The sequence below is a fragment of the Pongo abelii genome, chromosome 6 (genome assembly GCF_028885655.2).
Source record: "Pongo abelii isolate AG06213 chromosome 6, NHGRI_mPonAbe1-v2.0_pri, whole genome shotgun sequence".
NCBI classification, from domain to species: domain Eukaryota; kingdom Metazoa; phylum Chordata; class Mammalia; order Primates; family Hominidae; genus Pongo; species Pongo abelii.
The window spans coordinates 60,496,692-60,511,242 of NC_071991.2; the positions used below are offsets into that span (position 1 = coordinate 60,496,692).

General features: G+C 44.0%; 1 protein-coding gene across 2 annotated transcripts in view; it reads left to right on the top strand.

Moving 5' to 3' along the window:
* GSDME (gasdermin E) overlaps positions 1-9,643 on the top strand; it is a 61,449-nt gene extending 51,806 nt beyond the window's left edge. For both annotated transcript variants that reach the window (XM_054559371.2, XM_024249867.3), the window contains exons 7-10: positions 8-135; positions 1,633-1,825; positions 5,175-5,248; positions 8,750-9,643. In XM_054559371.2, coding sequence (XP_054415346.1) covers positions 8-135; positions 1,633-1,825; positions 5,175-5,248; positions 8,750-8,983 — 629 coding nt within the window. In that variant the 3' untranslated portion in view covers positions 8,984-9,643. The remainder of the gene's footprint in view (positions 1-7; positions 136-1,632; positions 1,826-5,174; positions 5,249-8,749) is intronic.
* Positions 9,644-14,551: the final 4,908 nt, after the last annotated feature.

Below are 14,551 nucleotides of genomic sequence, written 5' to 3' on the forward strand. Positions count from 1 at the left end.
TTCACAGCGACCCCGCTCCTGGAGAGGAATTTCCATCCTTTTGTGGAGCTGCCTGAGCCACAACAGACAGGTTTAAATGACATCTTCCAGGCGGTCCTATTTGATGATGAACTACTCATGGTCCTGGAACCATTGGTGAGCCCTGAGGCATCTCAAGGCAGTGTCTTCACCGGGGTTTTCTGGAACAGGGGACAAGGCAGGATGGAATTGTGTTAAAGGTTCCCCCACCTCCTTTTCTCCCTACAGCTGTCTCTTTTCTGATTCTTGGGTCCTGCGTTTTCTAAGTGCAGACAGGTAGCTGGCATCGGGTAGAGGGAGGTGTTAGTTTCCTAGGGCTGCCTCAACAAACCTGAGGGCTTAAAAAACCAGAAATTTATTCTCTCATAGTTTTGGAGCCCAAAAGTCCAAAATCTAGGTGTCTGCAGGGCCACACTTCCCCCAGAGGATCTAGGAGAGAATTCTGCTGCCTTGTCTCCTCCAGCTGCGGACGGGGTCATGTGGTGGAATCTATAAAGTCAGCCTGTTCCATTAAGAACAGAGAAATAAACAGGCTTTTGCACTGTTCTGTTTTGCAGCAGAAGGATATCCTGGGGAGGGTGAAGTTCCTTAACTCTTAGTTGTACAAATGGTGAGAGTCACACAAGCTGCCAACCCTCCAGCCACCCAGATTCTGTGTCCTCCCTAAGGCTGAGGATTTATAAACCTGATTTTTGACTATAGTTTTGTTTTTTGTTTTTTTGTTTTTCTATTATATTATGCAGGGAGTTTGAATAACTGATTTAATGCTTTATGATTTCCAGGGAAGTGTTCATATTATTTTTCCCTCTTGAAATTAGATTGTGCCGAAAGAGCCTGGGTATCAGTGATGGAACCTGTTATTGAAACAGTCCCACAGCCCAGGACATTTGCATTCTAGAGGGTGGGGAGCTCAGCTCCAGGGAGAACAGTGTTTCAACAAGCCCGTTGACTTCTACTTCCGAAAATAACTTCTTCCAAGAGGAAAATGTCAGGCCAGCACCCTGTGGAGAGAGCCTCAGCTGCTCTGTCAAATGCTGGAGAAGCAAGCTGCCCGGATGGTGGCGAGGGTGGGGTCAAGCTTTCAGATGATCAGATCTGGACACCAAGGCTGTGGGTGGTGCAGAATTGGCGGGGTGGTCCGAACTGGCTCTCCAGCAGGGTCGCCTCACTCCACAGCAGGCCCTGTGGGGACGGATGCAGCTGCCCCGTGCCTGGTGGGAATGTGACCGGGGGCTGGAGCACCTAGCTTAACGCATGAGAACCAAGACAAGATGATGTTTGTACATCGCCCTCCCCAGTTCTATGTGTAACCACTTGTTTCTGGTCCTTGGCACTACCCAACAGACCCTGCCCTGGAAGGTTCTATGCCACAGTTCCAGCAAGTAATGCCCCCAACCCTCGTGGGCCAGGTTCAGCTTACTGTCCTGTCAGTGAAATGTAGCCGCCAAGGATTAGCAATTTCAGAATGTAGAGAATTGCTGCGGGCCATACTTTCCTTGGGGGAAGGGGAAGGGGAAGGGCCGGGGCTTGTGTGTGCTGTGAGGAGGCCCCGGCTGTGGCGCTTGGTCTCCAGCTGTGTCATGACCATCCCCTTTCTTCTTCCCTGCCCTACAGTGTGATGACCTGGTCAGCGGCCTCTCACCCCCACTGGCGGTGCTGGGGGAGCTGAAGCCCCGGCAGCAGCAGGCCCTTGTGGCCTTCCTGCAGCTGGTGGGGTGCAGCTTACAGGGTGGGCGTCCAGGCCCCGAGGATGCGGGCAGCAAGCAGCTGTTTATGACAGCCTACTTCTTGGTCAGTGCCCTCGCAGGTAAGGAAAAAAGAAAATGAAAGAACTGGCTGCTGCTGCTTTAAAATGCTTTGCCTACTATCTATGCTTCTGGGGACACAGAGGTGGTAACTGGAAGATATGGTATATACAGGTCCCTCCCTTCTGGTACAGGGAGGGTAAGAGGTGGGAGGCTGATGGGAAACCACAGACTCGAGACTGAAGGAGGCCTTTCCATCCAGCACAAGCCTCCCTACTCTCCCGGAGGGCCCTTCTCCCTCCTCCCCCAGGGAAGGCCACAGTGGGTGCCCCCTTGCCTACAAAAGCAAGCATCTCCCTGACAGGCTGTTGTTCACTCCAGAGTCCCAGCAGAGCTGAGTGGCAGCGACTTTCATTTGACAACCGCTCTCCTCCAGCATTTCAGTCCTTCTGATCTTTGCAAACTTGTTATTCCCCACCCTGCGTGCTCCTGTCTGGGGCAAGGGGACTGTGGAGAGCATTCAACCATCCAGCGTACTAGGCTGGGAGGCAGAGCTGTGGCTGGGCCCAGATGTACAGCTTCTGCACTGGTCCTGAAATGGCCTCCCAGGGGAGCAGCCATCCAGTTATTGTGGAACAATCTCTGCCACCTCTGTACCACTCCCATCTGGAACTCGCCATGCCAGAGTGCCTGTCAGATGGGCATCCTTCACGAGGAAGCTGGGCTTCCTGTTCCCTCTCAGAAAAGCCAGTTGTGGCAAACCGGTCCCCACAGCTTCCCTTCATGTTGACACTAGTCAGGACACTTAGTTTCTGATACATTCAGGGTTCCTCCCCAGCACCACACAGAAACAGACCCAGTAATCTTTGAGAATGCCTCTCCCAACTCTATGTGCTGATAAATATATGCTCTGTCTTATTCCAACTCATGGATAAATATAGTTTTGACTGGTAAACTGAAACAGGACATAAGACAGAGCCCTGTGGAACTCCACTAGAGACTTTCTCCCAATGTTAACATCCGGGTATTAGAGTCTTTCAGAACAGGCATTCTGTCAGGAGCTAATACACAGGCCAGAGTTCTCCAACTTGTGGGAGGCCTTTTCTTCATATACCCCATTACTTATTGCAGCATTTCTATCAATCGATAGCCTGGATCAGTGATGCCAAGTAGGTAACACAGGGCCAGCATCATGAAAGCACCAGTCCCCTTCTACTTGAGCCTAGACACAGCATCAAATTCTCTGCAACTGGCTGGGTGTGGTGGCCCCCATCTGTAATCCTAGCGTTTTGGGAGGCTGAGTTGAGAGGATCACTTGAGCCCAGGAGTTCAAGACCAGCCTAGGGAACGTGGCAAGACCTCATCTGTACAAGAAATAAATTAGCCAGGCATGGTGGTGTGTACCTCTATAGTCCCAGCTACCTGAGAGGCTGTGGAGGATCGCTTGAGCCCAGGAATTCAAGGCTGCAGTGAACTATGGACGCCATTGCAGTCCAGCTTGAAAAAAAAAATCTCTGCAAGCTTGCACACAGGCAGCAGGCCATTCAGTTGACACATAATGTGAGACTGACTTGCTATTTCTGAATTGGAAACTCAGAGGTAGTGAAATCTTTAGGTGCAGCTGGCAGTCTCTAAATTTTTCAACCAATCCTGCCCTTTATTTTTCTGAACTGTGATCTCATTTATATGTCAGTCCCAGCGGAGGCCAGGTTGGCATAAAGCCCTTCCATTTGTGCTCTTGCTAATCCTCAGCCCTTCTGAGTTGATTTTTTTTCCTCTTAATATAATCTTCTCTCCTTAAAAACTGAGGAAAGTGCTGGAATAGAAAATGGGGTCTTCATAGGTCCTCACACCAGTTTCTGGCTAATAGCTGTTTTCAGCACTTCATTCCCACATGTGACCTGTCTCCTGGGAAGCTTCCTCCACTATTTTGTAACCTTAAGCAAGTCAAAAGGTCTCAACTCCTTGGACTCTATTTGTAAAATCGAATTGGTATATGGAAGAGCAATCAAAATAATTTCAGTTCAAGAAACATTTAACAAGCTTATACTATGTTTTAGGTAGTGCTAGGTAAATATCAAGTCTTGGCCCTCCAGGAAATCAGAGTCAAATAGTAAAATTAGTGGGTAAGCTCGGTAATTTTTATGCTGTTCTTTCATTCCTGTGCCCCTAGCACCTAGTGTACCACACTCAAGATAGCGGCTAAATGGGTAATATGGGACTCAGGTATTTCCAAGAATAAGAGATGAGGATGACGGTTACTTGGGTCCCAGGAGCCACCCTGGAAAGTGAAGGCAGGGCAGTAATGGCAGATGAGATGGCTGGGGACAGAGGCTCAGCTGGATACGCTAGGCCACATAGACTTTCCATCTTCATCTTCCTGCTTTGGGGTAAGAGACTACTTGAGAAACTGTGGATCTTCTCTTCAGAGAAATGCATACACATTTGAATACCACATTAGGTTCTCTGGAAGAAGCATCCCCCTGGCTGCTGCCCCACCCCCTTAATAGCCTACACTCTTTCTTGAGAATGAGCCATGTTCTGTTGTACTCTCTGGGTCACACCTCAACAACACACTGCCTTTTACAAATAAGGCTGCTAATACATGGCAGGAACAACTGAGTTCCTAACCAGTCCCTCGGCTACCTGATTCAGCAGGTGACTAATTCTTTTTTGCCTTTTCAGCTCAAAGCTTGTACCCCCAAGGGATTGTGGTCCTTTTGGGAACTGCATCTGTGTTTTCCCTGGGAGGTGTTTAATATCCACTTTGAATAACACTGACCTGGCATTCCCTTCCCTGGGGCTTGGCAAGGGCCCTTCTGGTGCAGCCCCTAGCCTGGCACAACTCTGCTCCAACCTTTCTGCTGTTGCTGCTCCTGGCCTCAGGCCACACTGCATTGATCAAGCTACACTGCATTTTCCTCCCCAAAATGATTGGTGATGGGGTAGAGCCCTTTATAGTATACACAGTATTCTGACATACGCAAAAACAAAACAACTATGGTAAATGAGGAAACTGAGGCTGAGAGAGGTGTACCTGAGGCTGCAGCCTGAATGCGTGGAGGGTCTCAAACGTCACCCTTCTGTCACCAGATGGCAGGGTCTACTTTTCCATGCTGATTCCTTTCCTTCCCCCAGAGTCTGGGCAGTTCTTTCCATTTGGTAAATCGAATGTCAAGGAGTATCCTCTGTGGAATGCAGAGCTGGCAGTTCGGTTCCTACATCTGTTTTCTACAAGGTCTTTGCTGCCCATTTAGCACCATGCATTCACTTACTCAACAACTGCTGAGTACCTCCCCTGCCTGGCTGCCGGGAAAGTACTAAAATATAAGTTAGGTGCCATCCAGGGGCTGGCTCTGTTCCCATGGATTTGTTTTTTTGGACTGTGACTGTGATTTTTGTCTCCTGCAGAAATGCCAGATAATGCAGCAGCTCTGCTGGGCACTTGCTGCAAACTCCAGATCATTCCTACACTGTGCCACTTGGTAAGTAACCTCCCAGATGGGACCTTAGAATGGATAGGAATGGGGAAATGATGAGGGGGTAGACATCCAACAGCCAATAAAACACCTCTAGGACTTATCCACAACAGCTCTTCAAGATAGATTAAGTAAGTATTGTTATTAACCCCATTTTTATACACATCCCACCCCATGGGAAGACTAAGACCCAGAGGGAAATGATTTGTCCAAATAACTTGTTAGCAGGTCCAGGACTTCATCCTTGTCTTTAGACTCCAACTCTTATACTTTTCCCATTGTTTGGAGAGAATTTTGGCCAAGGTTTGGTGTTACATTACAATAAAAGGGCCTGACACCATATTATTTGCAATGGCAGTTTTGTGCTGAGACTGGTTTGATTGAGCTCTGCAGCAATTTGCCAGGGAGGTATCCAGGACTGATCTGTCCCAGGGAGACATAGTTTCTTTCATCCACTTTTAGGAATATCGTTAGCTTGGTGCCCTCTGGAAATGTCATTGTAAGAGCACAAGTTAGGTAATGATGAGCTTAGCCCTAGAGAGTCAAAATTAAGCTTTTCCTTTTTAAATTATAGATTGAGCCATTAGTAGAAAGAACCACCAATAGGTTGCCCTGAAGCCACCCTGAGGGGGCAGCTAGTCCTGTGTAGCTTTTGCAGATGTTGCTCAGCCTGAGGCAGAGGAGCTGAGCACACATGGTCTGATTATTTTAAGGCCTAATTACTAAAGTCCAAGGCCAACCTGCTATGTTGGCCCAAAGGATCATCTCTCAGAGCTCTGCTGTCAGATCTGGGAAGCAGATATTGGGGCAGACTGCCTAGACAGGACCCTGACATTTGGTATACATCTACTCTGGGAACACCGAGTAATGTAGTTGGTGCCTTTGTGCACAGCAAAGACATTAGAAGACTATGCAGCATGGCATCATTCCAAGGAGCAGATCAGGTATCACTCATCTGCTCCTTGGAACATAGGAGCAGAGGAACCTGCATTCTTGTACACTGACTGCAAAAATGGAACTACTTGAAAATGTGCCAGCACGTGTGTCCTGGGCCAGCTGAGGGTAAAGGCTGGTGGTACAGTCTGGTTATGGAAACAATACGTGCCATTCTAATTGTATGCAATGATGAGCAAAACAACAGCTCTGCTTTCAGATCTCAGCTCCTCTTGCAGCAACTGAGTGCTCAGCATTTACTAAGTTAGTCCTTCCCAAGTATTTACAGACTCATCAACTGCAACTGAAGCAGATAAAAAGAAAATCCTGCCAAGCCCATGTTATCTAACCCCTTCTGTGACAAACTCACACTTAGCTGTCCTCCTCCCTGCAGATCAGCTCTAGGACATTTGTATTACCCCCAAGTTCTGCTCTGTTGGTGTTCTAAGAGCAGCAGCCAGAACACATTCGGAGTTCAGAATGGAAGGTATTCTGCTTCTGCACATTCTGCCTTTTGGCAGCTGCTCAACATAGTCAAAGACCTCCTTTTTCTGTAAAGACCTTCCTGGGTATCTTCACATACCTCCCCTCAGATTTGCAATAGCTCTATTTAAGACATCGAGGTGTCTGCCTCCTGAAGGAATTTGAGCAACATGTTTCTTTAAGGGATTTACTTAAAAGAGAGCACAAAATCCATCTGCAGCCCTGTCTTTTCTCGTCTAGTAGCCAGGGTAACTTTGAGAGGCTTTCTGAAGGGCTTTTGGGAGTACAGTGCCAGATACACTAACACATTTCCAAGAACTGGTGAAAGAGTGAGTTAGAATCAATAGAGAATGTTAACTTCACTCCACCACCCTCTGGGTCACTGTTTCCCTCTTATACCTAGAAATGCCTATGGGCAAAGGGGGTGGTGGATATTTAGAGAAGAAAGCCGAATGCTGCGCAGCTCTCATCCGCCAGGTGGTAAGGATGAGGTGGTAAGGTAACTGCCATGCTGTTGACAGTCTCCAGCCTGCGCCAGTGGGGCTCCTCCTTACATCACGGGGGTGTGATGCTGTGCGTAAAGAGCAGGTATAATCTACTCTCTAAAGCACAATTGATAGTTTGCAGTCTGAGCCTAATGGTAACGTTAAGCCTGTGGTTACACTGTGTGAGTTGTATTTGGCGAATCTACAAGGTTCGTGAGGCTGATTTTGATAATAAACACACAAGTACTCTTACATTCCAGTGAGTGCTACCCTTCAGTCTACCTGGACAAGCTGCATGACTTTCAGGATAGTCACCACTGCTCAGTACATTTCTGGAATTTTTTCTTTTGGATTCCCTTCAGATTTCTTAAAATTCAGGCAAACTTTCTAGGCTTATTTCATTTTTAATTTAAAATTTTACTACTTACATTATTAATCAGATCTTGAATGCCTATTTCAAAATGAAATCTACTGGTAAATTTGTAATTGCTGAAGATTTTTACAAAAGTATTACGGGTACAGATCAAGACCCTAAAAAGCAAATCAAATATTTCAAGTATGTGTTGAGCAGTGGAATTAGAGCAGCATCCAAAGTGACCTCGGTGAAGAACACATTGAGTGTCTGTGTTGTAGGCACAGCAGACAAGGTCCCTGATCTCAGGAGCAGCTTAGGGTTCAATAAGGGAAGGTGACTAAACACTATCAAGCAGATTACTTCAGATATAGTAAGTTTATGGATATAACATAATGGAGTAACAGAAGGCTGAGTTCTGGGGCTGGGGGTAGACAGATGGAAAGGGATTGGGAAAGGCCCTCGATGTGGCATTTCAGCTGACAACTGAGTGATGAGAAGGGGAGATCAATAGGGAAATTTGGAAGAAGGAATAACAAGGGAAAAGGTTCTTGAGGCAGGAAGATAATTAAACTAAACTATGGTACCCTACCTTTGAGTTCATGCAAATATATAAGAAAGTTCTAATATCTTCAGTAAAACAAAAACTAAGCATACTGCGTATATGAGCAAAGTACATTCTAACCTTTCTAATGTACTGGAGTTAATGGGACTAGTAGAGTTTGGAGAGTAGGGATTCAGACAGAGGACACTAGAAAAATTGGATAGAATCAGGCCTGAGGTCCTGGCCTGGATTAAATATATCATGTTACACCTCAAGGGTTTTCCTGCTCTATTTGGGGAATTTAAAAAACGACATAGTTGGCCAGGCGTGGTGGCTCATGTCTGTAATCCCAGCACTTTGGGAGGCCGAGGTGGGCAGATCACCTGAGGTTAGGAGTTTGAGACCAGCCTGGCAGCCTGGCCAACACGGTGAAACCCCGTCTCTACTAAAAATACAAAAATTAGCTGGGCATGGTGGTGCACACCTGTAGTTCCAGCTACTTGGGAGGCTAAGGCAAAAGAATCGCTTGAACCTGGGAGCTGGAGGTTGCGGTGAGCCGAGATCACGCCACTGCACTCCAGCCTGGATGACAGAGCAAGACTCCATCTCAAAAAGTTTTTTCCCCCAGAATTACCTACAAGTGCATTACTATCCAATGTGGATTTTTTAGAACATTTTTTAAGTGAATTTGTTTAAATGTGTCATTTCAGCTTCGTGCTCTGTCTGATGATGGAGTATCTGATCTTGAAGATCCAACCTTGGCTCCCCTGAAAGATACAGAAAGGTTTGGGATCGTGCAGCGCTTGTTTGCCTCAGCTGACATTAGCCTGGAGAGACTGAAGTCATCTGTGAAAGCTGTCATTCTGAAGGACTCTAAAGTCTTCCCACTGCTTCTTTGTATAACCCTGAATGGACTCTGTGCTTTAGGCAGAGAACATTCATGATGTCATATGTGAACTAGAAGTATGTGTTACTGGCCAAGGCTATTTTTCGGAATTGTTAAAGGTCATATGCACATTAAAAGTTGACCAATGAAATGAATTTACATAACAGTTTAAGAAGTGGTGACATTTTGCATTATGAATGACCTGACTTTTAGCCACCAGGTACTCTTTAAACAGTTTTCCTTATCAGAGGCCCTCCTGTACTGGTGACCCAGCATCTGAGTTAGGTTCCAGCACGTAAAGAGCTGGGAGGGCGGAGAATTCTTAGCATACATTCAGACATTTTTTCTGCACAATAATAAGTCCATCTGTCACTTGCATTCCAGTTTTTGTTATATAGAAAGAGTCTGACCCTTTAATCCAAAAGTTCTTTTTACATTGTGAATGCTGTGGGAAGGCAATTTCTCTGCACACAAGAGGCTATGTTTTGGATGTGACGTATGTTATTTGATCACTGAAAACGAACTGTAAATGCTCCTATATTCCTCTGCTGAACAAAATTAAACTTTAAAAAATCTAATAGTAACACACCCCTGCTTGGGACCCTAGCTATATGCATTTTATATGACCTTGCCATGCTTCAGTGAACATACTAATTCTATGTCTAGCACATGTTGATTTCCTATGAATTCTGGGTATTAAAGGAAACTTTGAACTATGTCTATTTTGCTTTTTATTCTGTTTCGATGTTCTTCTATAAATAGCTTGGACTGGCTCCCTGTGTCCCTGATTCCAAAGACAGGATCTGAGCCACTGGGGATGAGGGGTAGCAGTTGTTGGAAACATATCATACAGCACCTATTCTTTTTTCCCTGCAACATCATCCACTTATTCCCTTTCTTCTCTTCAGATTTTAATGAAGGTTAACAAGGAAGAATAAAGCAAATAACCCTTTCGTCACTACTAAAAATAGACTCTTTATGGAAATGCTTATATGTTGGGGGAGAGGCTATAAAATGGCACATGGTGGCAGCAGCTATACAGAAATAAGCCTTATATACAAACTGGAAAGGAATATGCAAAAGTGAAAGCAGTTGTGCTAAAATGGTGGCACTATACCAGCCTTTTGTCTGGTTTTCTGAAATAAGTAAAAAGAACAAACTGGAAACAGAAGGTATAATATGAATCTACTTGTGTAAAAAGACAGATGTATACATGTTATCAATATGCATGGAAAATTTCATTTAAAGAGTTCACACGAAATCTAACTGTGGCTCCTTTGGGGAGAAAGAAACTTAGAGGTTGAGACAAGAGGCAGAGGAAGATTTTTTAGCTTTCTATTCCTGCTAGAATTCTGTATGTCTTATCCTCCAAATTAAAAAACAGATGAAAATGAAAGACTTCAGATTGAAAGAAGCCATCCCAGCAAGCACCAAAAGTCTGGGTTACATCAAACAATCAGGAATCTAGCTGTTTCACAATTGTTCTAAGACCAGCCAGTTGACATGCTGGATTGTGTTTTAAGAACTAGCTATTAAAAAGGAGGTAGCTTTATGCTACTACAGTTGTTCCCAGCCTGAGGTTACTGCCAGGCATCTTAGCAGACACCTGTAGAGATGTGGGTGCAGCAAGGCTAGGTGTGCTTGCAGTGAGGTGGAACTGGGCCTCCAAAGGTTTAAAAAAGATTTAATGAGGAAGTTGGAGATACCATCTTTGGAGGTTTCTAACTAGATAGTATCTCCAACTTCCTCATTAAATCTTTTTTAAAAGGTGCCCCTATTGACATCAAGAACCATACTTCTTTTTCATAATTAAGATTTGCAAACAAGTCTATTAGCTCAGGTCATCTGGAAAACAGTAAATAAAAGGAATACTTCCTAGAATAGCACAAGACAGCCCCCTTAATTCTGATATTTCCATTCATAAGAGGACCACTTCTCTTTCATAAATGGATGAAAGGAGTACCACTGACATAGCTAATGTTGGTCCATTAATGACTCCTCACAGATGTCCAAGACCTAGTCCCTGGAACCTGTATGTTATTTTACATGGCAGAAAGGGACTTGGCAAATGCTTTTAAAGTTATGGACCTGACATGGACACATTATCCTGGATTATGTCGGTGGGCCCTTAAAGGAAAGAAGGCAGAAGAGGCAGTGAGGGAGACTTGGCTCAAGAAAACGTAGGAAAGGTGAGGCCAGTAGAAAGAATCTATGTGCTGGCCAGGTGCGGTGGCCTATAATCACGCCTGTAATCCCAGCACTCTGGGAGGCCGAGGCAGGCAGATCACGAGGTCAAGAGATTGAGCCCATCCTGGCCAAAATGGTGAAACCCCGTCTCTACTAAAAATACAAAAAAAAAAAAAAAAAAAAAAAAAAAAATTAGCTGGGTGTGGTGGCGCATGCCTGTAATCCCAGCTACTCAGGAGGCTACGGTAGGAGAATCACTTGAACCCAGGAGGCAGAGGTTGCAGTGAGCCGAGATCGCGCCATTGCACTCCAGCCTGGGCAACAACAGCAAAACTCCATCTCAAAAAAAAAAGAAAAAAAGAAAGAATCTATGTGCTGCTGCTGGCTCTGAAGATGGAAGGGACTAGAGAAAGAGAAGAGCGCAGTCCCTCTGACAGCCAGCAAGGAAACAGGGACCACAGTCCTATAGCTGCATGGAAATGAAGTCAGCCAACAACCCGCACAAGCCTGACGCAGGTTCTTCCTCAGATCTCCAGGTAAGAACCCCAACAGGCCCCGGCCAACACCCCGATTTTAGCTTGGTGATATCTGTGTTGGACTTCAGACCTACAGAAGAGATAATAAATTTGTGTTCTCTTAAGCTGGTAAATTTGTAGTTGTGATGGAAAACTAAGGTAGTATAAGATGGAAGAATGAAGAAGATAACATCTAATTCCTCTGGAGACATCAGAGATACACTGTACTAGCAATTTCTTAAGTATGAGGTAGGTAATCCTGGAAATTAGCTTGGGCAAGAGTTGCAAAGGGCCCTGTCTGGAAGGAGGCTTCCTGCACGCACCCAGCGCCACACCTCTGTCTCTCTTGTCAGCCTGGTGGGCCCAAGTCCCCTCTCACTGCAGGCTGCAGTACTGAGCTGTGTGCCAGAGTGGGTCGGTCCATTCTCTTTCTCACCAGGGTTTCTTTCATTCCTGGCTAGCTGGGAAGTGGTCAAGAGTATTCCATGCCATCTCAGCACAGAAGCCTTGTTTTCTTGGTCCTATATTTTAACCTTCCCCAACACTGAAATTCTTTCCTTGAGTGTGTCTTTGAAAACCACCAAATCGGACTGTGATAGAGAAAACAATGATTAGGGCTTCTGCTGTAGAGGCAAGTGATCAATTTATTTATTTAGGTGGGAAACACTAAATGACTTTAGGGGCTTTTTACAAAGACTCTTATCAATTAAAAGAAATTACCTGCAGAAGACTGAAGCTGGACCGCTTCCTTACACCACATCAACTCAGGATGGATTAAAGACTTAAATGCTAAACCCAAAACTATAAAAACCCTGGAAGACAACCTTGGCAATACCATCCTGGACATAGGAACAGGTAAAGATTTCATGACAAAGACACCAAAAGCAATGGCAACAAAAGCAAACATTGATAAGTGAGATCTAATTAAACTTAAGAGCTTCTCCACAGCAAAAGAAACTATGAACAGAGTAAACAGCCTACAGAATGGGAAAAAATATTTGCAAACTATGCATCTGACAAAGGTCTAATATCCAGCATCTATAAGGAACTTAAATTTACAAGAGAAAAACAACTCCCCCCACTTAAAAAGTGGGCAAAGGACATGAACAGATACTTCTCAAAAGAAGACGTGTGTGTGGCCAACAACCACATGTAGAATAGCTCAATATCACTGATCATTAGAGAAATACAAATCAAAATCACAATGAGATGCCGTCTCACACCAGTCAGAATGGCTATTATTAAAAAGTCAAAAACTATCAGATGCTGGCATGGTTGTAGAGAAAAGGGAACACTCATACCTTGTTGGTGGGAGTGTATATTAGTTCAACTATTGTGGAAAGCAGTACGGAGATTCCTCAAAGAGCTAAAAGCAGAACTACCATTTGACCCAGCAATCCCATTACTGGGTATATACCCAGAGGAATATACATCTTCCTACCATAAAGACATGCATGCAAATGTTCACTGCAGCACTATTCACAACAGCAAAGACACAAATCAACCTAAATGCCCATCAATGACAGATTGGATAAAGAAAATATGAGATATATACATACACCATGGAATACCATGCAGCCATAAAAAAGAATGAGATCATGTCTTTTGCAGGAACATGGATGGAGATGGAGGCCATTATCCTTAGCAAATTAACACAGGAACAGAAAACCAAATACTGCATGTTCTCACTTCTAAGTGGGAGCTAAATGATAGTATCTTATAAATACAAAGAAGGAAACAACAGACACTGGGTCTACTTGAGTGGGGAGGGTGGGAGGAGGGAGAGGAGCAGAAGAGATAACTATTGGGTACCAGGCTCAGTATCTGGATGACGAAATAATATGTACAATAAACCCCTGTGACACGTGTTTAACTATGTAACAAAACCTTCACATGTGCCCCCAAACCTAAAAGTTAAAAAATGCAAACAGTTAAAAAAAATTATCAAAGCTAATCAGATATCCTCCATTATTATCTCTAAACCTTAGTTCTACCTATAAATGAAACACTTTTTTCCAATAGTAAATATTTCTTTATATATACAAAAATATTTTACCAGGAGTATATAATCTCACAGATTAGACATTTCAATAATTTTTGTTTTGGACAGCACAGGGAAATATGTGAAAAGATTTATAGGGACAGTTTCTGAAAAATCAATACTTAATTGTACTACAGGAAAATTTTATTTATACACCAGCAATAATGTTTCTTTTATACAGAAACTAATAATACAATTACCTGGAAAGCAGTAGCAATTAATTTTTCTTTTTAAACTTCTTAATCAGAAACTTTAAGCAGCTTGTTCAGCTTTGATTTTCAGATTGCTAACAAGCATTCTGCCCTTCCTTTTTTTTTAAAAGATTCTCTTCTACAGTTACTTCAAAAACTAGAGGTTTAAAAAAGCATGTGTCTTGTGTTCAAATAAAAGATTTACCAAAACGAACTGGCGTGGGGGGAAAAGGAAGAATAAAAAATTGCCACAGCAAGGTTTTCACATCAATACTCACCATAGGCTCCAACAGAGCTCAACATAACACGGAGAAATTGCACTTGTTGCTGAATACTAGTGCTCATTCTTCTACAACAGAGTCCAACATATCACTTCTTTAAAAAAAAATCAGTGTTACTGAAGAGACAGGAGCCAGTCAGCAGTTCTTTTTAAAAGAGGATACAGAGACATAAGAAGTATTTTTATTGTATTTCAAATACAGATGTAGCTAGGCTATGCCTGAAATCTGGTTCTACCTGAAAAGATGGAGGCAGTTCTCATTTGGACCATGTTTACCTGGACAAGCTTCATGTCTTTAACGCAATGTTACTTACACTACTGTCCACCTCTCCTATTTAAGAATAAGATGAAAACCACATATTTTAACTGGTAATGACTTCTGGTTTAATGTCGGTAATTTACAGCTGATGAG